The 26784-nt window shown below is 57.2% G+C and overlaps 1 protein-coding gene and 1 long non-coding RNA gene across 14 annotated transcripts in view; one reads left to right on the top strand and one right to left on the bottom strand.

Moving 5' to 3' along the window:
• Nucleotides 1-1477: 1477 nt before the first annotated feature.
• On the bottom strand, nucleotides 1478-12609 carry LOC130542180 (uncharacterized). Its single transcript, XR_008956547.1, has 2 exons — nucleotides 9106-12609; nucleotides 1478-4821 (listed from the first exon to the last, which is right to left on the bottom strand). It is a non-coding gene; the product is annotated as an uncharacterized LOC130542180 (long non-coding RNA).
• TNS1 (tensin 1) overlaps nucleotides 8726-26784 on the top strand; it is a 213126-nt gene continuing 195067 nt past the window's right edge. For 2 of the 13 annotated variants that reach the window (XM_044381181.3, XM_044381180.3), the window contains exon 1: nucleotides 20379-20729. In XM_044381181.3, the coding sequence (XP_044237116.3) occupies nucleotides 20634-20729 (96 nt within the window). In that variant the 5' untranslated portion in view covers nucleotides 20379-20633. Of the gene's footprint in view, nucleotides 8918-20354; nucleotides 20730-22213; nucleotides 22379-26784 lie in introns of those variants that run through there. The other 11 variants (XM_026491977.4, XM_026491978.4, XM_026491982.4 and 8 more) reach the window with 9 other exon arrangements.

Raw genomic sequence — 26784 nt, 5'->3', positions numbered from 1 at the left:
CTGCCTGCAAAGGCCCGGCCATTCATTTATTCAACAAGAATTTTTTTAGGGGGAAGTTTAGGGGTATTTATGACCTTAGCTTCTAATTGAGTGTATTTTATTGTAGGTTAATGTATTTTTAAAAATTTACTTTTATCAAGGTATATTTGACATATGATATTGTATAAATAAGGTTAAGGTGTACAATGCATTGATGTGATACATTTATGTGCCGCCATGTGATTACGGCTGCAGCCTCAGCTAACACTTCTACCCAGTCACATCATTATCTTTTTTTTTTTTTTTTTTTTGTAGTGGGAACAAGTAAAATTTAGTCCCTTAGTCAACAAGCATTTTTCAGCACCTGCTCTAAGTCGGGCATTGAGCTAGGAGCCGGAGACAGAGCAGGAAAGCAGGCAGCCCCTGTTCTTGCCTTTGGAGGCAGTGTCAATACAGCGGGACAGACAGAACAGAGTGCAAATAAATAGCTGCATGAATAAATGCATTACTGGAAACAGGGCCATAGGAGAGAAGTAAGGGTGTCATGGGAGCCGATGGAGGGAGCAGATTTCGATTGGGAAGGTGGAGGAAGTGGTATTTAAGCAAGGAGACCACGTGCAAGCAGAAGGTAGGGAAGAGAAACATCCCAGGGGGTGGGAACAGCACACTTGAACATCCTGAGACAAAGAGGTGTGAGCCCTTATAGGATTTGACAGAGGCTTTCTCTGGCTGCTCTTGGCGCCCCATGAACCCTGCCATCCGCAAGCTGTGGATATGGATTGGAAAGGGTGAGGCGCAAAGCCAGGAGACCTGCCTGGGGTAGGCAGTTGCCGTCATCATCTGGTGGTTTAGGTTAGGGAGGCAGCCGGCCATGGGGAGGGCTCAGGGGGAGAGGCGGAGAAAGGACAAGGACAAGAGCCGGAGACGGGCTGGAGATGGGTGGGGGCGACACGGAGGTGTGTATGAAGCTGACCCTTTCCTCTTCAGAAGCAGCTGCTAAGGCTGCAGCAGACTTTCCCCCATTTCAGTTTGGTATCTTAGAAATTCGAAGTGTTTCATAAATACAGAAAAGCACACGAACTTTTCCCACACTGAACACACCCATGTGCCCCTGACCCAGCACTCAGCCAACAGTGAAGCATTGCCAGCATCCGGAAGTCGTTCCCCGTGCCTGTTCCAGTCCCTAATTCCCCTCCGAGGGTTCTTTGCTAATCCCGACTTCTAACAACATAGATTTTCCTGTTGTAGAGCTTCTTACAAATGGAGCACATCCTATGGGTTACTTTGCGCCTGATTTCTTTTGCTCAACACTAGGGTCGTGAAGTCCATCCATTGTCTTACACGAGCTTGTAGACGGCTCCTTCTCGTTGCTGGGCAGTGCTCCCACCATGTGGGCGACACAGTCTATTGATCAATTCTGCTATCGACAGGCATCTGGGTTGTTTCCGGGTTGGGGCTATTGTGAATAGCTCTGCCGTGAACATTTTTGTGCCTGTCTATTGGTTTTACTTCCTGTTGGGTAGATTCATTCCTTTATTTTGGTGGGTGTCTCTGGAAGACCCCAGCATCTCAAGAATCCGAGGCATCATTCTATAAAGGGAGCACTTCAGGCATTTTGGGGGGTGAGAGACATTTTGGGAAAGGGTAGATTCTCTAGCACCCTAATGTGTCCCTTTGTAGTGACTCTTCTTATCCTTCCCTCCCTCTCAAGGTGGGGCTCAGGTGTAGAAGCGGAAGGGAGAAGAAACCCTAGAGGCCCGCACTGGAGCAGGGGTGGGTAGGAGTCAGCTGACCACCCCTCTTGGACTTACCTACTCTCTAGGGGCAGGTCTGAGTCCCTGGTGGGTCAGGAGGGTGTGAAGCTGAGGATGGGGCCATGCCTCCAACCTTCCCTCCTTCCCAAAGGGCAGGAAGCCAGCCACTGCCTCCCTGTTTGATGTATGAACTTGCCAAGGGCCCCTGGCACCAGGACAGAGCGTGATGCCAAGGGCAGGCAAGCTCCGGCAGTCCCTGGAGGGGCAGCGGCCTGTGGGTGGGAAGCAGAGGCTGCCATCTGCAAAGAAGCCAAGTGGTGGGGAGCAAAGGGAACATGGGCAATGTCCAGGGTTCAGTCCCCTTGCTGACTGTCCCAGCTCTGGTCCCTAAGTTGACTCCCTCCCCACCAGACACAGCAGCCCTGGCACTTCTGGCCAGCTCCTCCCTCTCCCAGCCTGAGAAGTCCTAGGGCCCAGAGCAGAAGCTGGGTCTCCAAACCGCCCTGGGATAGGGGATGAGGGACTTTAACTTTAGTGTTTCTTTCTGACCAAGGATGTGAGAGGGTTAGGGTGCTTCTGGTGATATCTCTTCACAAGTCTGTCTCCCCAGTAAGTCTGGGGGCCAGTGTTTTTAGACCAGAGTCCAGTTTTTGAGAATTTGTTATCCTAGGTACTTAGCAGAAGATGGGCTCAATAAGGGTTGCCCAGTGGAAGGTCGGCCGCGTGTGAGACTGGGATAGGCAGAGACCCGACAGGTGAGAGAACCTGGCAGAGGGGGCAGGCACAGGGGAAGGCCACGGGCAGGTGTGGCCTGCTGTGCTGGGCAAGCTATCCTGCTTGGGAAGCTGAGATCCCTGCTCCACCTTGGGGGTCTCCCTGGGCCCGAGCTCCTCTGGGTGCCCCATGGGTGGGTGTGGTTGTGGGGATGAGATGGGAGTGAGGACAAGACCACTGGGGTCAAGCTCAGCCATGGTCAGAAATCCACTGACAGAGGGCTTTTCGAAGGTTGGAGAGAGTGGAGGGGAGTAAGACCCCGTGATCCGCAGGGGCCAGCAGTGGGGGGCAGTCACTGGGAGGCCCAGGGGGTTGTCCTGTGGCCTCAGCATGAGTTTTGCCTCTGTCCAGCTCCTCTTGCCATTTCTGCCAGCACCCCCTTCTCAGGAACTTCTCAGGGTCCCCATCAAACCTGACTTTACCCCACTCCTCCTGCCGCAGCTGAAGGAAAGCAGGCAAGGGCAGGCAAGCTCTGGCAGTCTCTCTGGGAGAGCCTTGGTGTGCCCTTGGGCCCACTCCTCATTCTGTTATATGTCCCGTGGACGCTGATACCATGTGTCACATGTGGCTTCTGCACCTCCTAGCAGCTTCTCGGTTCTCCCTTGTCTGCTCCCCTCTCAGCTCATCCGCCTTGCCACCCATCTGTTCCTCCTTGTCTTTTACCTGCCCACCCTTCATCCTTGGGCCAACAACCTTTCCTCTATCCTGCTCACCTGCCCTCTGCCAAGTCCTGGGCACACATACTAGTTTTCTGCAGTAAGTCCTCACCCTCTGTTCAGAGGCCCAGGTTGGAGGCAGGGGGTAAGATGTCCAAACACATCATGTGGAGACATTGTGCAGGAAGGCCTGATTCTAGAGCAGGGGGTGGCCTACTTTGCCTGGGACAGTCTGGAAAGCCCTCCCAGAGGAGGTGACATATTGACCTGGGTCCTACAAGGTGACTAGGTGACCTCCCCCGACACAGAGGGAAGGAAACTCAGGGGCGTGCAAGTGTGTGGTACCCTCGGGGAGCTGGAGGAGAGGGCGGGAAGGGAGAGGCTGGATCAGAAGCTGGAAAAGAGATGGGTCAGCATGGGCAGGGCCTTGAATGCCAAACTAAAGAGTTTGGACTTCAGACTTACGTGGGTCATAGAAAGCCCCTGGAAGGTTCAGCAGTATGTGTGTGGGGAGGGGGTGGAGTCTGCATTTTAAACTGTCCTTGGCCCAGGGTGGAGGATGGATGAGAGGTGGGTGTGGGGTGCCTGGATCCGGTGATGGGTCTTTCTCATGTGGCCGGACCAAATGGGGATCTGTATGTGTGTGCGTGTGTGTGTGCGCACATGTGTGTGTACGCATGCACACATGTGTGCGTGGGTACGGGTGCCCCTTGGAAGCTGGTTCCCCTTCTTTGTCCCTGAGTTTGCTTCTCCCAACCCCTTCATCCCCTAACCAACAGCCTTGAGAACTCTGTCCCGGCAGGCCAGGGGTTAAGCTGGGAACTCACCTGGAGGACGCACAGCTGGCTCTCTGCCACGTCCCTTTGGCTCACTTTTACCTGCTGCCTGGCCCAGATATCACTCCCACGGAGGCTGGGCAGGGGACAGGCCTGGCTTTGTTGGGACCCTGAGACCCAGCTGGGCTAGGCTTGCTGGCTCTGCCCTGGAAGGGATGGAGGATGAGGAATGGTGGGGGTGGGGAGGGATGGAGATTGCAGGGACTGGGTACTGCCAGGAGTCCCTTGGCTGACACCTCTGGCACACCCTAGTCACATGCCCAAGGGGGACGGCGGTGGGGGTGGGGCAAGGATGGCAGCAAGTGCGCGGGGTCGGCAAGGGCTGCACGGCCACCTTCTCCTTCCTCTTCTGCTCCCTGTGGTCCCCGAGCTCAGCCAGTCCTTGCCCTGGGGAGGGGAGGTGCTCTGGCTTGTGGGAATCAGGACTCTTCAGGGGCCATTGTGCCTTCTTTCTCTCTTTCCGTCTCAGCTCCGTTCTCTCTGCGTGTCCGTCTTGCCCACTCCTCGGGAGATGCAATTCCCTTTTCTACCCTCTTTCTTTCCCCGAAGGCAGAAAGCGGGAAGGCTGGCATCTCATAGATGACGCAGTGTGGAGTGGTGGTGACACAGTGGACTTTGGGGCGAAACTCTTGTCAGCTTCGGGCTCTGCCACTTCAGGGCTGTGCATCGCGAGCACATTCTGTAAGCTCTCTGTATCTTGAAATCCTTTGCTGCCCTTGGAAGCCCTTAGAACAGTGCGGGGCGTATCAGTAGCACGTAGTGAAGGCTAGCTGTTGTCGTTGCTGTTGTTATGGTCACTGAGCGGCTGTGGTAGTCCGGGTCCTCCAAGAAACAAGGTGGGATTAAATGTGTAAAAGATTTTATTAGGGGAAATGGCTGAGTGAAGGGAAGGGGCCAGGGTAGGCTGGGGGAGCCTTCAGATGCCCACCTAAGTCGGACCCTGAGTGAGGGGAGGCACAGGGAGCCCGGGTTCGACAGAAGTGTCCTAGACCTCTGTGCACTCCGGATCAAAGCCGACAGGGAAGCCATGAACCGAAGTTGGCCGCAAGTCTTGTGTCTGCCAGGAACAAGGCTGCTTTAGAATTACCCCAGCACTCTGACAATGGCGGGGCCCCTTCAGAGGCTTGGCCCCAGCAAGCGTGGTAGTGATTGCAAAGTGCACAGCTGGGGCCTTGGCCAGTCCTGCTCCCTGTAGCAGGAGGTCTGAAAGGTGCATTCTTGTGGCTGTCACAGGGCCTGGAGACAAGGAGGGGGACAAGGCCTCTGGTGCTGGGGGTCTGGGGTGGGTTGGGAGGGGTAGAGGGGAGCGACCCATTGGTGTGGCAGGAGGCAGCAGACTGGGCCCCCAGGCTGTCCTGCTCCCTTCCAGGCCTGGGCCTGCTGGGTCTGGTCTCAGGCTGGATTCTGGCTGTTGAGTTAAGATCCTTTGTCCTCGTGGTGGTAGATGGCGTGCTCCTGCTTGGGGCGGAGGGATGACCCACCTTGTCTTTGGAGCAGTCCTCTGTTCCCCTCCCCATCTTTCCTTTGTGCTCGGGGTGCCTCAGTGCTGAGGGGGAAACAGAGGCCAGTGGGGGCCTACCCGGGGGCATTCAGGACTTTGTGTTGTGCTGTTTGCTTCCTCCCCCCTGAACAGAGCCATCCATCTCAAAGTTCATCCTGGGAAGGCTGGGCAGCCTGACAGTACCCCTGACACTACCCTTGGGTGTCCTCTGGGGCTGGCTGGGGCTGGCTGGGGCTGGCCAGAGCATGGGGCAGGGGTGCGGAGAGCAGGTGCCAAGCTGCGGCTCCATTAGGGGAATGAAGTTGGAGCAGAAGCAAGTGCTTCTGGGCACTGAGCTGAGGCGGTCTGCGGGAGGTCGGAGCAGGCCCAGCCTGGCCAGACCAGCACCCCCCCCCCCCGACTGCCCCCACCGGCTCTCCACCATCGCAGCTGCTGGCAGACTGCATTGAGATGTGCGAGCCACCCAGACGGCCTCTTGAACCCCAGCCACTCAATATGCTAAGCAGGGCTAATTTATTCCTTTGCTTCTTAATGGAGTTGCACAAAGCCAGCAGGGGGTGAGCATGGTGGAGGTAGCGCTGGGGGGGGGGTGGTTCTCTGTGGTTCTTCTGCATTCTAAGGCAAGACCCCCAGGCTCCCCAGGCTCCCTGTGGGCCTCAACACCGCCTCTTCCAAGGCTTCCGCCCAGAGAGGAAGTCCTGTAGCCCAGGGAGCAGGGACTGGGCAACAGGCAGCTGGGTGAATCCTTGCTCACCTGCTTCTTAGCAGGGTGCCCTGGAAAAGTGCCTCTGAGCCTTCGCTTCCTCACCTATAAAATGGGGAGCACAGAGCCCACCTTGCCAGGCTGCTACGTGGAGCCAGGCTCACAGTCTATGCCGAGCCCTGGGACACCGTGGGCGGGCGGCACTGTTCGAGCCCGTCCACACTCTGTTCTTGCTGGCATCTCTGTCCCTCTTTTGTCACCCTCTGTGGTCCTGAATCCTGAGGTCAGCTGGGGATGGGTGTTGGGGGAGGAGGCCTTTCTGGAAGCTCTGCTCTGGAGTAGAAGGATTGGGGATGAGGGGCAGGGACAGGGGGGTTTCGAACACCACGGTGATGAAATGAGGGAGGGTTTGTGGTAGAAAAGCATGGGCCCAGGGCATGGGCTGGCCTGGTCACAAATCTGGGCTCTGCCACTGATAACTTTGTGAGCTCAGTTTCCCCATCTGGGAAATGGGAATGATGGCACCTGCCTCGCAGGGTTAGCCAGGAGATTGGAGTAGCTGATGTATGTCAAGCTCCTAGCACACAGTAGGCCCCCCAATAAACATCAGTTTCCTCCTTCCCCTGGAAGGGGACTTTGAGATCATCTGGTTGACCCCTTCACTCGCTGGCCGGAAGCCTCACCTGGGAACTCCTCCAGAGAGTAGGAAGTGGGGGTAGGGATGAGGGAGAGCCCTGGGGTGGGATCTCTGACTTATCCAGCAGCTCAGAGGTCACTTGGCAATCGTGATAATAAATGCCCTTAAAAAGAGCCTCACGTGGTGCTCACGAGAACCCTGGAAAGTGATGTGAGCAGGCGTTGTTACCCTATTTCACAGATGGGGAAGTTGAGGTCCTGGGAGGTGACTTGTCAATGGCCGCACTGCTGTTAGTGTAGTTAGGATGTGAGCTAGGAATCCTAAGCCCTCTTGTGCACACGGCCTCTCTCCTTCTCGCTCGTTCTTCTGAGCAGGACAGCTCCCCTCCTCCTGATAGGACGGGTTGGGGGTGTGCAGTAGGCGCAAAGGGAGAGGTTCCTCTTGTTCCTACTGGTCTTTTTGGAGCAAGAAGCTATGATCTTGCTTGACTGGTCAGCTCTTCTCCTGGGACCCCCCCACCCCCACCTGGGCCTGGCCTTCAGCCCTGAAGAAGGTATTCACCCTTCTCCCAGCTAGACCCAGGGCAGCATAGGGAAGGGGGATAAAGGATGGGGTGGTCTGTGCTCTCCCCACATTCTTTGGCGATAGGGTGGGGTTAGGCCTGTTGCCCCCTCATTTAGGCTGGGAAAGGAAGCCTGGCTACCTCTCTCTCAATGCCTCCAGCAGGTTAGTACCTCTGACCGCCTCCTCCAGGAAGCCACTTCTGGCCCTAGCTTTCTCCCTGCTGCCTGAGCCCACGCACCCCCCCCCAACCTCCTTTATCCCTCTCCCCCTAAGTTCTTCTGTGGCCTCTTGGGGCTGTGAGAACAGCCCTCATTTTGCTTCCCAGACCCACTGTTGGGCATTTCCAGATCTGGGGTCTCCCATTCCCCCCTCTCCCCCCATTTATCTCCCCCTCTGGGAGCCAGAGGCACTTTGTGAAGCTCTTTGTGTGGATTTGAGCTCCCAAGGCTGGGCAGGGGGACAAAGGGACACCCCTCTGTCTCCTCTCCATTGTCCCATCTCTTCCCGGGAGGCTGTGTGTGTGCGCGGGGGTGCATGTGTATGTGTATGTGTATGTGTATGTGTATGTGTATGTGTCTGTGTATGTGTGTGCGTGTGCGTGTGCAACTTGGGGGCAGGGAGGAATCTTGAAGGAGTCAGGGATCCCAAGCAGTCTTGGGGCCTCTGCTCCAAGGCTGAGTGGCCCTGGTAGGTGGAAGGAGACTGGGTACTTTTGAGAGGGTGGTCAGGCCCGGGGTGTGTGGAGTGAGGCCAAGACTCTGTCCCCAGGAGCCGGTCCTGCCTGCCCCCCCTACCTCTACCCAGCTCTCTGATTCTCTTGTCATTCTGTCTCTTTGTCTGTCTCTCCTCTCCCTGCCCTGCCCCTTCTCTGTCCTCCCAGCCCACTCCGCCCATGCCTATACCTCGTTCTCAGCCTGGCCTCTGCCTCCTTTGGCACGGCCCCCTGTCCCCAAGGAGAGACAAGGCAGACCTCCCTCCCCGCCCCTCGATGCCAGTTCCAGGGAGGCCCTGTCACCTACTGCCGTCCCAGTATCCTAGCCTTTTCTGGACTTTTGCCCCCAACTCAGCCCTCCCTGGCCCTGACTCCTTGCCCTGGGCTTTGCTCTTCAGCCCCTCCCTCAGTCTGCGGGTGTCTCCTCCCAGGGGTGCCATTTCCTCAGCCTCAGCCCTGGCTCCCCTTTACCCTGGCCAGCCTGATGACCCCACAGTCGAGAATAACTCTGGGTGGCTGGCTGCCCGCTAGGGCCTGCCTAAAAATAGACCCATGCTTGGGGTGCTTTCAGGGCAGTCTGGGGCTGAGGCAGGGTCCACCCCACAGGTCCCTCATGGTCTCCTTGGGGGACAGAGTCTGCCGGGGCCCCGGGGCTTCCCCACCACGCTGCTGCAGCCAGAAGCCTGGTTGGAGGGCCAGGGGCCCCGGCGACACCTGGGAGGGCCTTTCAGGTGCTGGCGGGTGACACGTGGGCAGCGGGACGTGAACTGAGCGCTGGGATCCACCCGGGGTTCCTCACTGGTAAGTGTCAAGGGCCAGGACTTGAACCCACATCGAGAAGACTCTAGCCTGGAGGCGTAGACACTCTGGCCTCAGTTTTGTGGTAGAAAGGTTGAGTTAAGGCAGGAATTCGCATTCCTTGCCCTGTGCTTCTCCTGCTTTGGACCCTGAGCCGTGACTCAACCTCTTTGAACATGAGCTTTTCCTACCTGGAAGCGGGCCTTCCACCTCTCGGGCCTCCTGCGGGCTGCGTCTCTGCTGAGAGCGGTGGTGGACAGGGCTCCGGGGGGGGTCTCCCAGCTCACCACCTGGCGGCCTTGGCCCTCTCCAGTCCCGGGCCCTGGGCCCTTGTCTCTTCCCGGCCTCTCAGGTCCCTTCCCGGGTCCGGGTCTCCACTTCATCTGGTCTCTGGATCACTCCCGTCGTGGACTCTGGGGGCCCGAGGCGTGTGCAGAGTGCATGAAGGGGCAAGTATGGGCCAACGCCTGGTGAGGGCCTCAGTCTGGGCTCTGTACTTGCCAATGAATTCCCAAGAGCTTTTTGGTTTGTTTCTTTCCTGAATATTCTTTTTATTATGTATGTATGTATGTATTTATTTTTGCCTACCGTTCTTGTTTTGTAGATGCACCTTCTTCTCTGGCCTCTGTGAATGCCAGTAACTTCATCTTGAAGTTTTCCCCTCCCTGCGCCGCACCTGTTTCCTCCGAGGGGCTCTGCATCTCAGTTCTTCTCTGTTAAGCTTTCCCTGCAGCCTGGGTTTTTGGCTTATATTTCAAACGGGACCCTAACGGGTGGCTGCTTTGCTCTGAGGGTGGGAACGGACCCACCAAGGGCTTCACTTTTGGGTACCTGGCCAGGCTGCGGCATTGGGGGGCCTCCTGTCTATATCTGGGTCCCTTCTCCTGGACTTGCCAGATCCCCAGAGAAGTGAAAACTGGGGGCAGATACAGACCTGGCAAGTACAGGCCTGGCTGCCTCTTACTCAGTCAACATTCAATCCCCCTTTTCCCACTGATACTTGTGCTCTCAGCTGGGCCTGGTGGCCCCCAGGCCAGGCCCGCTACTTTATCCTCTCCAGGGACTAAGCCTTCCACCTTGTGCTGTGGGGTCAGAGAGGATATCTGGAAACCAACCATGTCTCCAATGTTCTACCGATCTAGTTTAAGTTCACATTCACTCCCACCCCCAAAGGTATCTCCCTCTAATTTGGAGCCTTTGGAGGGTCCTGTGCCGAAGCGTCTGGTGGCTTCCTGGCTTTGGCTTTTCCTGCAGCCAGTTCAGGGTGCAGCTCTCCCGGGCTCACAGACCGTGCTCACCCATGTGTCCTTCAGCCCAGAATTTTGATACTGTTGTCAAGGGTGATTATCAAAATATTTAACCAGAGATCCTAGCGACTGGGCTGGGAGGCCGGAGCAGTCCTGAGGCCCCTCCTGGACCAGGAATTAGCCCCTCGGGTCCAGGGGAAGACCAGAGCACTGGGGGGGGGGGTGTGGTGCGTGGTAGCTAGTTACCAGCTGGAACAGAAGGGGTTTTACTATCCCGGCAGCCGTGGGGCTTGCGCTGTGCTGAACGGCCCTCCGCCGTTGTGTCTTCTCCTTTTCTGTTTTTTTATTTGTCCTCCCAGCTTTTTGCTTTAATTAAAAAAAAAATCTTGTTGTTTTAGAGGAGTTTCAAAAGGGAGCACAAGTAAATGTGTGTATTCAGTTGGTCCACGTCACTGGAAGTATCCTCTTCACTTCTCGGAGTTTCAGCTGCTGCCTGCAGGAGAGCAAAGTGGGGGCCGGGGGGAGGGGCGCCTGAATGACTCAGTTCATAGAGTGTCTGACTCTTGATCTCGGGGTTGTGAGTTCGAGCCCCATATGGAGTGTAGAGTTTACTTAAACATAAAATCTTAAAAAAAAAAAAAAAAAAAAAGGAGCACGGTTGGCAGGCAGAGAGGCTGTGTGGCTGGTCCGGAGGGCTAGAAGACAGTCTTTCCGGGGACCGGGAGGCAGGGTCTCCACTCTCTTCCTGTGTTAGGTATCACCTGTCTTGTGTATGGCCTGGAGGCCACTGACGGGGCAGTGACATATAAAGCCAGCTTGAAAACAGCAGCAGGTCAGACAATTGGGAGCACTTCTCAGCCAACCAGGGCTGGGAAGCCCAGAACAGGATGATCTGGGCAGGCTGTAAGGTCTCGTCTCCCTTTCAGAAGAACTTTAAGCCAGGAGGGACCCTGGTGGGCCTGGGCTGGAGGAGATCTCTGGGGAGGCAGAGGGCTGACGGGGGGATCCCAGGGGGCCTTGCTGCCTGTCTGCCCCTGAGTGTTGATGAATTCATTTCCCTTTTGTGGCCTCCCTTCCTCTTTTTATCAACAGAAAGCTTCTCTTGTGGGAGTCAGGGTCATCCTCCTGTGGGCTAGGGGACAACCCCTTGCGGAAGGAAGAAGTTTGGGGTGTGAGGGGCAGAGATCGGCGGAGCTCTGGGGGCCTACAAAGAGACCCCAGGGTAGTGGGGAGAGGCCCTGTGAGGCCCTCTCTCTGGGGCCCAAGGCTGGAGGGAGAGAGGGGCCACCTGTTGGGAGGTGAGGGGCTGGGGGACTGGGGGTAGTTCTTATCTCCATGTGACACCCCACACTGATGTCTCGGGACAGGCGAGCACAGACAAAGAATTCTCTGCCGGGAAACCTCATCTACATACTCTTTGCATCAGGCTTTTATGTCATTTGGGGTCCAAAATGGTCAGAAAGTTCCTTTAGCACCTACTTTTCTCTTTCTGGGGGTACTCAGCTCTACTGCCTTCCATTCTTTCCTGTCTTGGTCCCCCACTCCTTGTCTGCAGGGTCCCAGCCTGGCCCTGACTCTCCAGGACACTCACTTTGTCCTGTGGGGGCATGTGTTTTACGTATGTGTGTGTATGGTGTATACACTTCTATTTCCAGGCCCATTTCTGCTTCCTTTCAAACCCAGTCCCAGCCCTTTCTTACACGCTTTCAGGAACAATAATGGGGTTCCATCAACCTTTCCCTATAAGGGCTCCCCCCGTCTCCAAAGTTGCTTCACAACTGCCACGTCCCCTGCTCCCATCCTCAGCCTGTACAGCCTTCCCTCCGCCTCCCAGACAGAAAACTTAAGGAAGGGGACAAGCGGTACTAGACAGAGCCGTGTCTGATGGCCCAGGCAAGGCTTGGTTGAAGCAGAGGAGGTTTCTGAGGGGTTAGGAGTAGACGTCTGTATGGGAAGTGGTCCTCTACTCCAGACATCTGAGATAGCCATGGATGGTAGGACTGAGTTTTGGTTTCTGGCAGAGAAGCAGTACGGAGAGTGCTGGGCTGCGTGAGTCTGGAGATTTGGGGATCAGGGAAGCAAGGCTGGCCTATTTTCCTGCTGAGGAGAACAGGGACTTCTAATACTAAGGTTTTATGCTGAGTAATGGAAAGTTGAAGACTCAAACGTCATTCAAGGTTTAAAGGAGAGTGGGGAAGTAATGGGGTGAAAACTGGGCCCTCTCTGTAGGTGTGACGCTTCATTGGAAGTTCTGCCTGTTGTCTAACTTGAGTATCTCATGCTTCAGTCCAGACCCATTTCCTCACGTTTATCTTCAGTGTGGGTGGGGAGTTCAGGAACTCACTGTTTTGCTTTTTTATTCTGTTTTCTCTACCCGAGATGCTTCCCTCAATCCCTCCTTCTTCTTGAGTTCCAGCTTCTTCTGGGCTCATGTGCCCCCATTCTACCTCTCCTCTGGCCTGCTTCCAACATGGCCTAACAATGGTGCTTTGGCTCATCCGGCTGGGACTCCTGGCTCCTCTTCCTTGGGTGTCCATTCCCCAGATGGTGCTGTGGACTGTGTGTTCCAGACAGGGTGCTCTTGCCCAAAGTTTTGGTGGGGAGCATCTGTCTGGTGGGGGTGGATGAATGAACTTGCTTTGATAGTTGCCCCAGGGTGCCCCTCCTGGCCCCAAGTTCTGAGATATTTGCCCAGTAGCTCCCCAGGGTGCCTTGATGACTCAGGTCCCGTGCCAGGCATTTCCACATTTCATTCCACCCTGACAATTACCGCATGAGGTTGGGGTCCTTGTCTCCCTTTTACAGAAGGGGAAACGGGCTCGGAATAGGGAAGTGATCTCTTCCAGGTCACACAGCTGGTTAAGTGTCAGGGTGGGGATTTGGACCCTGGTCTCTGCTGGCTTTGAACCTGTATCCTTCCCTTTGGGATGTGATGCTTCCCATGAGCTCTCTCCCGGCATGCTCTCAATGGCACTGGGAGGTAAGAAAAGCAAAGGCAGAAGTACCCGTTCGGCAGACGATGCGGGGCTCCCAGAGGGGCTGCGCTCCAGCCCTGTCTGGGATGTTGCCTTCTATCCTTGGGTCTGACTCCTCACCCCGCCATGGACCTGTGACTTGGCTCAGACATCCACGGGGTTGTATCAGTAACTTCCTCTTCTCTGGTCTGCCTGGGGCCCAGGCCTGCCCTGCTTTGCCCTGAAGCTACCAGACAGAGTGAGAATAGAACATGCCAGAAGCCGAGCTTGAATGGATCACAGAGGGGGTGTGGAACCCTTTGGGAAGCAGGAAGAGAAAGCCACCTTGTACCATTCAGGTCAGGGGAGCAAATGGAAGTCTGTGGGCCCCAGGAGGGCCTCTAGCCTTGGGAGGATGCAGGATCCAGCCAGGGGGCACCGAGGTGCCATTCCTCCTGGCACGTTTGGAGTGGTGAAGAATTTACATCTGGTGGGGCTTGGGTTCCCTCAGGAGTTTGTTCTGGGCCTGGCCCCTTGGGCTGGCTGGGGCCTCCTCCTCGTCAGGAATCAAGTGCCCTGAGAGTCTTGGCCCGGGTCTGGCTCCTGACCACAGGGGCTACAGCTGGGCCCTGGCGGGAGTCCCTTGCTTGCTTCTGGAGCCGAGGCATGAGGCCGCATCACTTTGTTTCGTGCCTCGGTTTCCCTGGCTGGCTGGCAGGTGGCACCCTACACGCTGTCTCCTCTTTCATTTATTCCTTGCCTGTCCTCCCCTCACCCGAAGCTGGCCCTTCGCTGCCACCTTTGTGAGATGGTCACCTTCCTCCTGTGTCCTTGTCCTCGCACCAGCCTCCTGCTTTTCTGTTTTGCTTGCCGCCTTCTCTCCACTCACATGAGCTTTCTCTCCCTTCCTGTCTTTGACGGTCTCAGCCCCAGTGCCTTTCCCGGCTTGCTTGTCTCTCTTGGAGGTTTTGTTTCTCCTCCTGTCTGCGACTCAGTCTTGGGGTCCACCTGGGATCTGTCTCAGGGACCCAGCTCCTGGCTCCTCCTGGCCCTACTTCCTTCTCCCACTTCCCTGGAGGGCTGTGGGGTGCAGGCAGAGGGCTGTTGGCGGGGTGGGGAGCCTGAGAGTCCCGGGGTCCCTTTTCCCCTACTCCCTCCCATTTCCTCACTCTGTAGTCAGGGGTGCGCCCAGGAGAGGAGCCCAGGGAGGGGACTTGGGGAGGGTGGTGAGGCGTGCCAGGAATGGGATGCGAGGGAGGTTGTTGGGTGAAGAGGGGGTAGATGGAGATCTGCTTATCTGTCTGTATCTGTCTCCGTTTGCCTGTCTCTGGATGTTTCTAGCTGTCTGCCAGTCACTGTCCTGTCTTTGATTTCTGTGTCTTCTAGGTTCTGGGACTGGGGGACTTTAACCCAGCTCCTCTCTTCCGTGCCTCCCACACCCACCTGCCCTCTCTGTCCAGTTCAGGGGCAGACCAGTCAATGGGCTGGTTTCCCAGGAAGCGGAGGGGGTGGTGTGGGGGTAGGTGGGGGTGGAGGTGAATGATAATTGTGTTAGCTAGTTCTGATGCAATTGGGCTTCCCAGACTGGGCCCTCCCCTGTCCACCTCCCTTCCCCCTCCCCTGCACACCACCCCCTTTCCATTCATCTTCCTCCCTCTCCCAGTTCCATCAGAATCAATTAGACAGTCCCTGCTTTAATCTCATGCAGGAGCCTGGGCTCAGACCCAGCTGCCCAGCTCCGGTCTGCAGTTTCCACGTGGGGCCCTGCAACCAGCACCCTAGGGGCGGAGGGATGACCAGGATGACCTCAGTGCCCCTGTTCTTACTTCTCCACCCCCAGTTGCTTTGGCCTGCCCTGGGAGGGAGACCAGCCTTGGGCTTCCCAATGCATCGATCCTTACCATCACTCCAGGTCTGTCCCCACCCCTCCCCCCTCCACCCTTTGTCATGTCAGCCGCTGGGTGGTGATGGAAGTCGTTTGGAAAGGGGCCTAGAGGACCCAGGATTCTCATCCTGCAGAACTGAGAGGGGTGGGGGTGGGGTGGGGATGGGGGCTTGAATAATGAGCTGACAGCGTCTGAAGGCATTCATTGTGCAGAAGAGAGGGACTGGGTTGTTCTCCTTCCCCAGCAAAGCAGTCTAAGAGGATACACTTCGGCATTTGAGAGGGGGTAATGGAGGTTAGGTATCAGGAGGGACTTCCTGCCCGTCAGGGGTCAGAGACCAGGGTCCAAGGGGGCAGGGGGAGAAAGGGAGAAGGAGAACTTAGGGACTCACCTCCTTGGGATATCTATAAGAGAAGAAGCCTTTCCTGTCTTTCCTTCTCCCCTACCCCTTCTCTGCCTCCTCTCCTCCCGTCTGCAATGCTGTACTATGGAAAAGTGATGGACCAAACACGGGGGGCCCTCCATCCAGTGTCCGCACTGCTACATTCTAGCTGAGTGACCCCTGCCAAGTCACTTTACCTCTCTGGGCCTCAGAGTCCTTATATGTAAATCAAGTGTGTGTTGGGGGCAGGGGCAGGAGAAGGTGTGGGCTCTCTTTCGGGTTGAACCAGATTCAGGACTGGATACTGCGGAGCTGTTCAGAGTAGGAACATGGGCCCCCTAGCTAGGGGCAAATGGAGCAGATCTGCATCAAGACCACACCGTCCTGGGTCCTGGCTGCCCTGGCAGCAAGAGCCCTGAAAGCCACACTCCCGGCTGGCCTGTAATCCAGGGCTGGGGAGTGACCAGTGCGTCTGGAAGCACGAGTGGTCTCCCTCCCTCCCCCTTCCTTCCTCCCTTCCTCCCTTCCTCTCTCTCTCCCTTCCTCTCCTTCTTCCCTTCCCTTCCCTTGCCTTCCCTTCCCTTGCCTTCCCTTGCCTTGCCTTCCCTTGCCTTCCCTTGCCTTCCCTTGCCTTCCCTTGCCTTCCCTTGCCTTCCCTTGCCTTCCCTTCCCTTCCCTTCCCTTCCCTTCCCTTCCCTTCCCTTCCCTTCCCTTCCCTTCCCTTCCCCCGTCTGTTCCTTTGTTTATTTGTTCCTTCCTTCTTTCCTTCCTTTCTTTCTCTCTCTTTCTACCCCCTCCCTCCCTTCCTTCTTTCCTTCCTTCCTTTCCATGCAATCAACCAACCAATCTACCACATAATGCATGTCCTTCGACCATGTGTGCCACCATGCCATGCGCCCGCTCGCCCAGGGGATACAATGGAAAGGCGGATCAGCTCTTCAGCAAGCTGGCCTTCTGGCAGGAAAGGGGTGGGATAGGGAAGTGAGCAAATCTGTCAACAGCCGGTGCTAAGTGCTCTGAAGAAATGCTGGTGTCCCACAAGACTGACGATGGGAGGCATGCAAGGACTTTAATGGGGCTGTCCAAGGAGATAGGAGCCTAGGACATGATATTGGAGCCCACATGACATGGGACCCCAGATCTGCAGGGACCCCTATTCTGTTGCATGGAGGGAAAACTGTTCGAGTTCTGGACCTTATAGATGGTTGGGCAGCGAAATGATGGGTGCAGCCTGTGAAGAGCAGCCTGGGCTCTGGGGAAGCCAGCCTGGGAGGTGAGACCCAAGTGAGAGCCACCTGGAGGCCACAGGAGGACTCGCCGTGGCTGGGAGGGTATTGAACCGAACTGGTAGTGAGAAAGCCAGGCCTGCCAGAGCTGTCCCCATCTGATGCAGGAGAGAGGCTGGGAGGTCCCTGGGGAGCAGCCTCTGTGCATCTCTCGCTGGGTGTGAAAAGAAGATCTAGAGCCTCCGATCAGATGCCCAAGCCATTCTTCCCAAACAGGAGCCGCCTTTGTGTCCCCCCCCAGACAAAACCAGCGGGGGGCACTGTGACCCTGGGGGCCTGGGACAGAGGAGGCTCTGTGCCTCCCCTGAGCGGATGGGCCCTCCTCCCAAGGCTTGTCCCCAGCGGGCTTGTGGCTATGACCTGCTCTCTTATTTCTCTGACACCTTTGCTGGCTGCCTCTGGGAAGTTTCCTGTTCTTCCACTCAAGGGAAAAGGGGGCCCTCCTGGCTCTGACCCAGGGAAAACTTGGGGAGAAAAGCCTAGAGTGGCCCCATCTGTGCATGTGGCCTCCATCCCACCTGGTGTCTGGAATTTCCTCCCTGGCCTGCACTCAGTATCCGGGTCTCTAGGCTGCATGAACAAGAGTGCGCAGAGGAGAAGAAGAAATTCCTCTTCTTTCAGGCCCTGGCCAGCCCTGCAGCACAGCCTAGCTTGCCAGGGTGGACTCTGGTCAAGGAGAGGAGGGAGAGGGAGGAAGAGCGGGGGTCTCAGAGGCTGGCAGGGCCGGGAGCCAGGCCCAGGGACCATGGAGGTGTGGGCAGGGCCACGTCGCATGGGTTGGGGGAGGTGGGAGGTGGAAGCAGTCATTGAAGGGTTGGTTAACCCTCCGAGGATGGTGGCCAGCTTCACAAAAGCTCCAATGGGGAGGGAGAGTTAGGAGTCGGGGGCTTTTGTCTGGCACCCACGTGGGCACTGTAGAGGTTGGGGGTGTGATGTGAGGTCCTCAGATGGACCAGACCCCACCCAGGCTCATCCTGACCCCTCACTCACTCCATGTGTTGACTCTAATATGTGGTCCCCTGTGTCGATCATCTGTGTCTGGTCCATTCTGTGGAGCCTTGCATTTCTGTCCCCGATGTTCAGGGGCCTGGAAGAAGAAAGAGAGGGAGGAAAGACTTACTCAACACCCACCAGGAGCTGGGTGCAGTTTTTGGTGCTTTGAGTACCTTGCAGGAAAAGGGGATTGAGATTGAGAGACCTTTTGGGATTAAGCTCCTCCTCACCCCCCTCCCCCCAAATCACAAAGTTTTGGTGGAAGAGGAAGCAAAGGGGTCATGGCTGAAATCTTCCAGGAGGTTCTGGGGATCCTGCAGCTGTTATTGTCAGGATTCTGACCTCCTCTGGTGGTGAAAACAGAACAGAGGATTTGTGATTTCCCCCAAGGCATTAAACTCCCCAGGGGGGACACCTTTCTGGGTGCAGTTGAGGCAGTAGACATGGGGGCGGGGGGCAGGATTCCATTGATCTTCAGGAATTGAGACATGGGGTATGAAGCCAGGCCAGAGGCTGGGAGGGGCACACTGGGAGCAGCTCCTGGCAGTGATGGACCAGACTTGGTGTCCTGTCATCGGCTGCACACTCTTCCCTTCCTCTTGGAAGGGCCCTTGGCTTAAGGACACCTCCTGCTGGGCAGTGGATGAAGTGAAGGGCTCTCTGTCCTTCTGAGCCTTTTTCTTCAGGATCTCCTTGTTGGGAAGAGCTGGGTCTAGCTACTGCTTTCTTCTCTTTCTTCCTACCCACCCCTCTTTTCTTTCTGTGTTTGATGAGTGCCTTTTGTGCCCTAAGTGCTGGGAAGACTTAAGGATGCTATTAAGAAAAAGTCATCTGGTCCTCCTCTCTTTGTCTGAGCAGGGCCACACTCCAGCCAATCCTATCTGAAGGACTTCCTCCTGTTAAAAACATTCAACAAGTGATTCCTTTCGATTAAACTTTGTTCCACTCGCTATGGATTAAGCCCCATTTCCTCACGTCTCAGGTCTTATCCATTTCCTCTGGTGCCCTGGTGGGGAGGGAAGCTGTGGAGATTGTGGGGACCCCCAGAGAAGAGGAAGGCCCCTGTGTGTATGTGGGGTATGTGTGTGTGTGATAGTGGTCCCCTTGCTTGGGGGATTGTGAGGGGCTGAGGGCCCTAATGTCTGTCTTTCCCCCTCTCCCTAGCCATGCACCAGCTGGAACCTCTTCCTTTCTTTCACTGTGTTCCTGCCCAATCTCCCCTGAAGCACTCTACCCCAGTGCCTTGTCTCCTGGTGGACATCTGAAGTGGGGAGGGGACCAGGGCCTGAGAAGTCTGCTGGAGTAGGGGAGAGCTTGGGGGAGGGAGGAGGGGAAGGGGACAGGGAGACGGCCTTGCCAAGAAAGATGGCCCTGAGGCGGTCCCAGGGAAGCCTGGCTGGGCACTGGGGGAGGGGTCCCTAGCCACAGCTCTGGTGGCCTGTTGCTGTGCAAGAGGCCTTGGCAGGGTCCTGCTAGCACGCAGCTCCCCCACCCCCCGCCCCTTCTCTCTCGGGGCTTGGCTGGCTGGCTGCCTTCCCGTTTTCTCTGCAGCAGCAGACCAGGGCAAAGCTCATGGCTGCCTGTCCACTTTCTGCAGACTGGCTCTCCGGTCTCTCTCTGCTTTTGTCCCTCTGGCGCTGTTTCTCTCTCCCTCACCTCCTTCTCACTTCCCTCTTCTAACCTCTCCCCAGTTCCAGGGGCACAGTATGCTCACCCCAAACAATATTCCTGAGAGGCCCTGTCCTCTGTTCACATCATCAGAGCACAGCAGAGGCAGAGGACGGTCCCCGGCTCCAGTGGCAGCCACGGGGCAGGACAGACAGTGACGATGGGAAGTGGTGCGCCCTGAACCCTGAGCAGTAGGAGTTTCAGCCATAGCCAGAGGGGGCCTGTCCAGCTCTCTTGGGTCTGAGCGGGTTCAGCCCCCGGCCCCAGGCTGGGTCCCTCCCACCTGTGCAGGTTCTGGATGCTCAGAGCTCCCTCACTCACTGACTTGCCTGGAGAGAGCTCCAGGTAGAGGAGTCTGAGTGTGGCCAGGGTCCGAGGCTGGTGGTGAGTGGGGCCAGCTGGCCCGGGTTGTGTTCAGGGTCCCCATGTGCACGCCGCAGCCCATGGGTGTTTCTTTTTTTTCTTTTTTTTTTTTTAAAAGATTTTATTTATTTATTCGACAGAGATAGAGACAGCCAGCGAGAGAGGGAACACAAGCAGGGGGAGTGGGAGAGGAAGAAGCAGGCTCATAGCAGAAGAGCCTGATGTGGGGCTCGGTCCCAGATCACTGGGATCACGCCCTGAGCCGAAGGCAGACGCTTAACCGCTGTGCCACCCAGGCGCCCCCCATGGGTGTTTCTGCTTGTCCTGGAAGCAGGTGGCCTCCGTTGAAGTTAATCACATCATGCTCTGGGGAGCAATATGGGAATGGAGTGAGGTCTGGAGGGAATCCACGCACGCAGGCTCGCTCACACGCTCACTGCAGCTTGGAGCACGATGCTGCTGCCGCCGCCGCTCGGACTCCCCAGCGCCACCACCGTGCCCCGCTCACAGGTGGACGCCCGGCGCCTGGCACCGCCTCTGCCCCGTCGCGACCCGCCTCTCCCGCGCCGCCCCGCGAGCCTCCCCAGTTGCCGGGGTGCTGTCGCCCGCCCCCCAGCGCGCCCAGCAAGCAGGCGGGCAGAGGCTGTCACGCTGCCGCGGGGCAGAGACAGGGAGCCGCCGGAGGAAGTCCCCGAGCAGGGGAGCGCCCGCAGCGGCCCGCGCCTCCCGCAGGGGCTTCCTGGGAGATGGAGCCACGTCGGGGCCCCTGCTCCCTCTAGAGGGGGCCGGACACTCGGGCTGCTCCCGCGGGGCTGAGGCTCCCGGGGGCCTGGGCTCTCGCCTTGCTCCTCTCCCCACCCCAATCCAGCGCCGGGAGCGGAGTGGCCGGTGCTCGTTCCCAGACCCTCGCGCCCGCCGAGGCGCCCACCCTGGGGTCGCCATGACTCGGCTGAGCTGGTGCTTCTCCTGCGTGATCCGATGGGGCAAGTACCTCTTCTCCTGCCTGCTGCCCCTGCGCTTCTGCCTCCGCAGCCAGGTAAAAGCCCTCTGCCTCACCTGGCACCTGTTCCCCGCCCCCCCCCCCCCCCCCCCGCACTCCCGGCCGAGTCCCCTCCGCGGCTCATGTATCACCCTTCTACCCTCAGGGACACACCGTCTTGACCCCTGTCAGCCTGGCTTTCATCAGAGTTTGGGGGCTCCTGGGGAGCGCCTCCCGGTGCGGCCCGGATGCCCGGAGGGAGGAGTGGCTGCCCCTCCCCCAGTGCATCTTGAGGTTGGGTCAGAAGTCTGAAGGATAGTACCGAAGTCTGTGGGGATTTGGGCACAGAGAAGCATTTCTAAGGGTTTTCAGCATCCCTCCTACGTTTCGGTGGGAAGGGAGGACGAGTTCCTGGAAATGTCTCTTCTTCCCCCACTAGGCTAAGAGGACCCAGAGTTAAGGCTGGGGCATAGCAGAGTGAGATGGAAGTAGGGCATGAAGGGGCTGGTGCACTCAGGAGGGATTTCCCAGAGGCTGGAGGGACCGGGGAACTCAGGGAACTGAACAGGGAGAGGCTGAGGGCAGGAGGCAGGCAGTAGCTGGGCTAGGGAGGGTCGAGGGGTCGCCTGGACCTGCAGTGCTATGGGTCTACAGGTGGGCGTGTCTCGGTTGAGCATCTTTCCGCCTGGGATCCTCCCAGAGATGTTCCTTGACAATGCCTTCAGGGTGTGTTTGCGTGTGTGTGTGTGTGTGTGTGTGTGTGTGTGTAAAGGGGAGGTTGGGGAGAGGGTGGAGGCATAGCTAGCCAGCAAAGTAGGGAACTGGAAGAACTGGAAGAACTGTGCGTAACCTTAAATTCTCCCCTGGAGTGGCAGAGAGAACCCCAAGAGCAATGCCGTAAGCCCTTGGAAGCGTCCAGTAAAGGGAAGGATTTCAGGGACTGGGGGTCCTGTAACATGGAACTGGTCTTCTGATCCATTCTGCATTCCTTTGGGGAATCAGAAGGGGCCTTGTCACGCTGGGGGAGAGGGGTGCAGTCCACCCCTCTGGTTGAGAGTGCCAGGTGCCAAGCCCGTCCGCCTGGCTTTGAATCCTGGGTCTCCCATTTACTAGCTGTGGACCTTGGGCAAATTGCTAGATCCAGCTGTGCCTTAGTTTTCACACATGTAAAATGGGGATAATGAAACTACCTACCCCACTGGGTTGTTGTGAGGATTAGATGAGGCAATACGTGAGAACACCTACTCCATAGTAGGTGTTCAATAAAAATGAGGGCTATTATCTTGATTATCATTGTGCCTTTCCAGCTGGGGTCTCCTTCCTTGTGGACCTCCAGACAGGCCAGAACTGGGGTATGTGGGGATGGAGGGATTTCTCCCAGAATCCGTTCTCTCCATCATGTGGGATGGAATGTTCAGCTCCTCCTCCCAGGGGCTGCCTCCAGGCCTCAGTTTCCCTCTCTGCCCCTCCGCAGTAGGGAAAGGTGCCAGCAGGCTTCCGCCCCAGTCACCCAAGGTGTGCTTTGAAATCTTCCAGCAAAATGCATCATCCCCAGCGATTGGCTGGGAGGCAGGCGCAGCAGCTGTGGAGCACGGGGCCAGAGCCCCATCCACGGTCCAGCGGACTCTGAGTTCAGATGCTGCGGAGCCGGATTTTCACATTTGGGAAAAGGCAGCCTGCAGCGGGCAATGGCCAGCCAGGACCAGGTCAGTTGGGCCCCAGGCCACTTAACAATCCCCCACTCCTCATTTGCGGAGGTAGAGGGTGACCCAAACTCCTCCTGGGCCAGGATTTGAGCGGGGCACTGGGGCTGCAGCTGCCTCCCTCGCTCCCTCCAGCCAGCCCTTGAGGGCCTGAGTCAGACAGGAAATTAGAGCCGGGGGAGAGATCAAGATCACTGAGCAGAGCCCTGGGAAAGAGGTTATTAAAAATTGTTGGGATTGGATCCAGACTCTGTCCCCACCTTGGGTGCTGGCGGAGGGCAGGTTACGGGAAAGGGATGTGAATGATGCTCCTTCCTGGGTCAGCTAGGGAAACTGAGGCCCAGACAGGGCCCAGCTGGAACCTCCCCTTCTGTCTCAGGGAGCAACCAGATTTTCGGAATGCAAGGGGGTGACCTCCATTTCGTACTGGAGGGGTGGTAGGCATGGGGGCGAGGGGCAAGACCTCCCCAGCCCACTGGGTGCCTTGGTAAGCTTTGATGGATGCCTCATGCTGCGGGCTGATGTGTCCCATGCCAGGCTTGCTGAGAAGAATGTAGATGGGACTTCAGCCCCCACTGACCCCTGGCACCCTGTGCAGTGAGCACCCCATGCGGTGATACGTGGAGGCATGCTAGGGTTCGCGCACCGCGGAACTCAAGGCCCAGTGCGTATGGGGCTGGCGAGCAGGGTGAAGAGGCAGAGCTTACCCGAAAGGAGGCTCTCTGGGCAGCAGAGGCCAGACCCTGTGCTCACCCAGACCTCGGGCCCCAGAGCTTGCGAGTCCTGTGGCTTTTCTCTTCTTGTTGGCTCTTCCGGAGCCACAAGGGAGCCAGTCAGTCTTACCCCGAACCCTGTGGCAGCACTGTCCTTGGCTTCCCTCTTTCCTGCCCCCTGTACCTCCCACCCAAGCCAGACCTGGGCCTGGGTCACCAACCCCCTTTGCGGAGCTGCAGTGCCAGCCCTTGCATTAGCAGTGGGAGGAGAGCTAACACAGCAGCGCCACATGGGACCATAGCCCCTCGTCCCTGGGCGACTGTACTGCTGCTACAGGAGCGGCAGGAACATTCTCAGTACCCATGAGATGTGGAGTCAGTCGCCCAGGTCTCCATTCTTGCAGACCCTGAGCAGCTTGCTGAACCTCTCTGTCCCTCAGCTTCTGCATCGGTAAAATAGAGCTGGTAGGAGCCGTGAATGGAGACCACAGTGAAGTGCCTGATTAGTTAATATTGATCTTTCCTGGGGCAAGGCGGGGCGGGGGGGGGGGGGAGCGTATCGTCTACAGAGAGAGTAGTCGCGTGCTTGGTGTCAGACTCCTGCGTGTCCCATACTGTTAGGATCTGTAGCTGGGCATTGGAGAGGAACCCCAGAGCCAGAAGTACACCTGCCTATCTGATGGGGGGCGTCTGGGACCGGCTGGGAGGAAGGCTGTGGTGTGAGCGGCCCCTGCGTGGAAGGCTATGGGCTGCAGGGTTGGCAGGAAGCTGGAAGCATGACTCTGGTCTCACAGTGACTGGATGGCAGGCTGCTTAGGGAAGTGTGCGGGGCCTGGGAACCATGAGACTTGGGCTCTGTTTCTGACTAGCTCTGCGACCTCCCTCCGCTGCAGTGTTGGCATCTGTTAAACAAGGGGGCTGGATTAGAGAAGCTGCGCCCCAAAGGCCAGACTCTCCCAGTGGACATGTTTAATTTGGCTGGCAGAATGGTTTTGTTTTTTTTAAAGCCAACATTTAAAAACTTGGTTTTTTTGTTCATGTTTTGTATGAAAGATTTTATATGATAATATAGATTTGGGGCCTCTTGAGAGATCAAAAGATCTGATGGCCTTTTGTCAGATGTCCCTGATGCCACAGTGGCTGTTGCTGATGCCACAGTGGTCACTGAGGAGCGTGTGTCCCCTTTAGCCGGGGCTGCCCTCCCAAGGTCCCCAGCGACCCCTTGCCCGCTCCTCTCATTTAACTTCCGTCGGGCCCCTGAAGGCTCTGACCGTGACCCTGCTAGTCGCTCTGACTGTGACTGCTAGCTGAGCCTGGGAGTCTTTCTACCTCTAGTGTTCTGTGACCTCCAGCTTCTGTGCCAGTAGTGACAGAGGCAAGGCTCAATCCCACCGTAGGAGATGGGCCAGACAACAGGAAAAACTTTTTGATGGACAAGTGTCAGGGGTTAGGAAGAGTGGACTGGAGAGACCTGGGGCCTCGGCCTGGGGACTTGGGGGAATCACAGAAGGTGGAGCTGGAAGGGACCTGAGAGGCCACCAGCTGGGCCATTTTGCAGGTGAGGAAATGAGGCTGGGAGAGGGGGGTGTCAGGTCAGGCTCATGAAGCCCCTGAGCTTCATTCCCGCCCTCACTCACCCATCCCTCTGCGCCGGCTCAGTCCACCTCCGCCCAGCGCCAGCCCCTGAGCCTGGAGAACTGTTTCTGCTGCTGGCTGCTGGGTCTGGATCTAGAGGGCAGCTAGCGGGAAGTGCTCTGCATGCAGATGGGGGAGCAGAGTGGAACCCAGGCCTGGCCGTGGCAGTGGGGAGGCAGTGGGGTGGCGTGCTACACGGTGGTGGCGGGTTCTGAGGCTTCTGGGATCCCAGCCCGGAAAATCCAGCCAGCCCACTGGCGTGTCCCTGATGTCTGCTGCAGAGAAGACCCTGGTCCAAGCCCAAGGCGGGGAATCCGGGCTGAGCAATACTGTCTGGGCCCCCTGAGAGTCCAGGGCCTGAGAGAGCTCAGAGGCCAGGGGGTGGCAGGGGGAGATGGTGCTGAAGATAGGTGGGTATCACAGGCGTGTGCAAACGTGTGCAGGCAGGACTACCCAAGGCCCTTCCAAGGGGGTCAGGGGGAGAGAAGGAAGGTTTGGGAAGGGGATGGTAGATGCTAACAGGAGGAAAGTGCGTTAGGACCCACTGATTGATAGATTGACTCATTCATTCTTCAACCATGTCTGGCACCTGCTGTATGCCAGGCTCTGGGGACACAAAACACAGGGCATGTCCTTGCCCAAGGAACTCTCCCCTTGTGTGGGTGGGGGAGGGCACACCAGGCTGTGAAGGATGAAGAATGGGTAGCAAGCGAGAAACAGGGGGTCATTACAGAGTTAGAGCCACCTCAGGTGGCTGAGTTTAACATTCAACAGGGTGGATGGTGGTTAGGTTGCAGGGAGGACTTCCCAACAGTGAGAGGTGTAGATACAGGAGAGACCCCGACAGGCTTGGAAAAGAGGGATGGGGACATTCTGGGGGAGGGTTCTTCCACGGGAACCCCCAGCACGAGGGTCCTCCACACCCTGAGGGGACTGGGGAAGGAGCTGGCTTGAGGACTGCAGGGCCACTTTGGGCTTTGTGGGAGACCAGACAAGTTGGTGTCACTGTGACTTGGTCTTCAGGCTTGTTTTCCAGCATTTCTGGGAAGCTGCAAGGTGATTTCTCAGAACCTCGGAGATAGCTGCCGGGAGGCGCTTTTTCTAGTGACGCCAGCAGCAAAGGGCTGTGGGAGCAGGCAGGGGGAGAGGGGTGGACCAGGGTACTGGGATGTCAAGATGTAGCTAGCTGAGCCCTCCAAGCTGTGGGAAGGCTGGAAGGGCTGGTGGTGGTGGCTGGGGGGTGGGTTCCGAAAGGCCTCCTGAAAGCCACTCCTCCTTGCTTGCCCACGGCTCCAGTCTGCAGAGGGTGGGAAGGTTCACAGGAGGGTCTGTCTGTGGGCACCCCCAGTGGTCTTGCAGGGTCAGCTATGCGTGGAACCCTGGCGCATTCAGTGTCGGCCAAACTATCAGTGAGCCCCAGTGGGCTTGGAAGGGAGGTGCTGGAGTGGGGGAATCGAAGGGTATCATGATGTTGCAGGGCATGCAGTGAAGGGGCAAAACCTTTTGCAGCTCCATAGCTTTGCAGAAGGACTCAGAGAGACTTGGAGAGATAGGAGAAAGGGTCCCCCAGAAGGGACCCCGATTCCCCACCCTGTCTCCTTGACCAGAACAAAGACTCTGAACTCAGGCATCTGCTCCAGGAAGGACCAGAATCAGACACCTTGTTTCAGTGTCCTCCCCTGACTTCTCAGAATCACCAAAAGATACAGTGTCAATCCCTTGTGCAGTACACAACCTGCATTTCTGCACGTGGCAGGCTTTCCCCAGAAGAAGTGTGAAGGGATCCCTCTCTTCCTGGAGTTAGGCAGGTAAATGTCTTGGTTGGACTGGGAGCCCACACACCTAGCTGGGCAGGTCCAGCTGAGGGGAGAGGCCGGTTGTAGAGACTGAACCCTTGGGATGCACCGTGTGTGTTACTGACAGAAGGTGGCAAGGGTATGCTTTTGGGTGAGGGGGGAGAGAGTCAGGGGATATGTAACCCTTTGTACATGCCAGGGGCACGCCCAGCACACTTGTGCCTGTGCAGAAGAGCGAAGTGTGAGGACTTTCTCGCCAGATTAC

The sequence above is a fragment of the Ursus arctos genome, unplaced genomic scaffold (genome assembly GCF_023065955.2).
Source record: "Ursus arctos isolate Adak ecotype North America unplaced genomic scaffold, UrsArc2.0 scaffold_1, whole genome shotgun sequence".
NCBI classification, from domain to species: Eukaryota; Metazoa; Chordata; class Mammalia; order Carnivora; family Ursidae; genus Ursus; species Ursus arctos.
The sequence above is the reverse complement of the archived record's forward strand: the minus strand, read 5'-3'. Positions and strand labels throughout refer to the sequence as shown.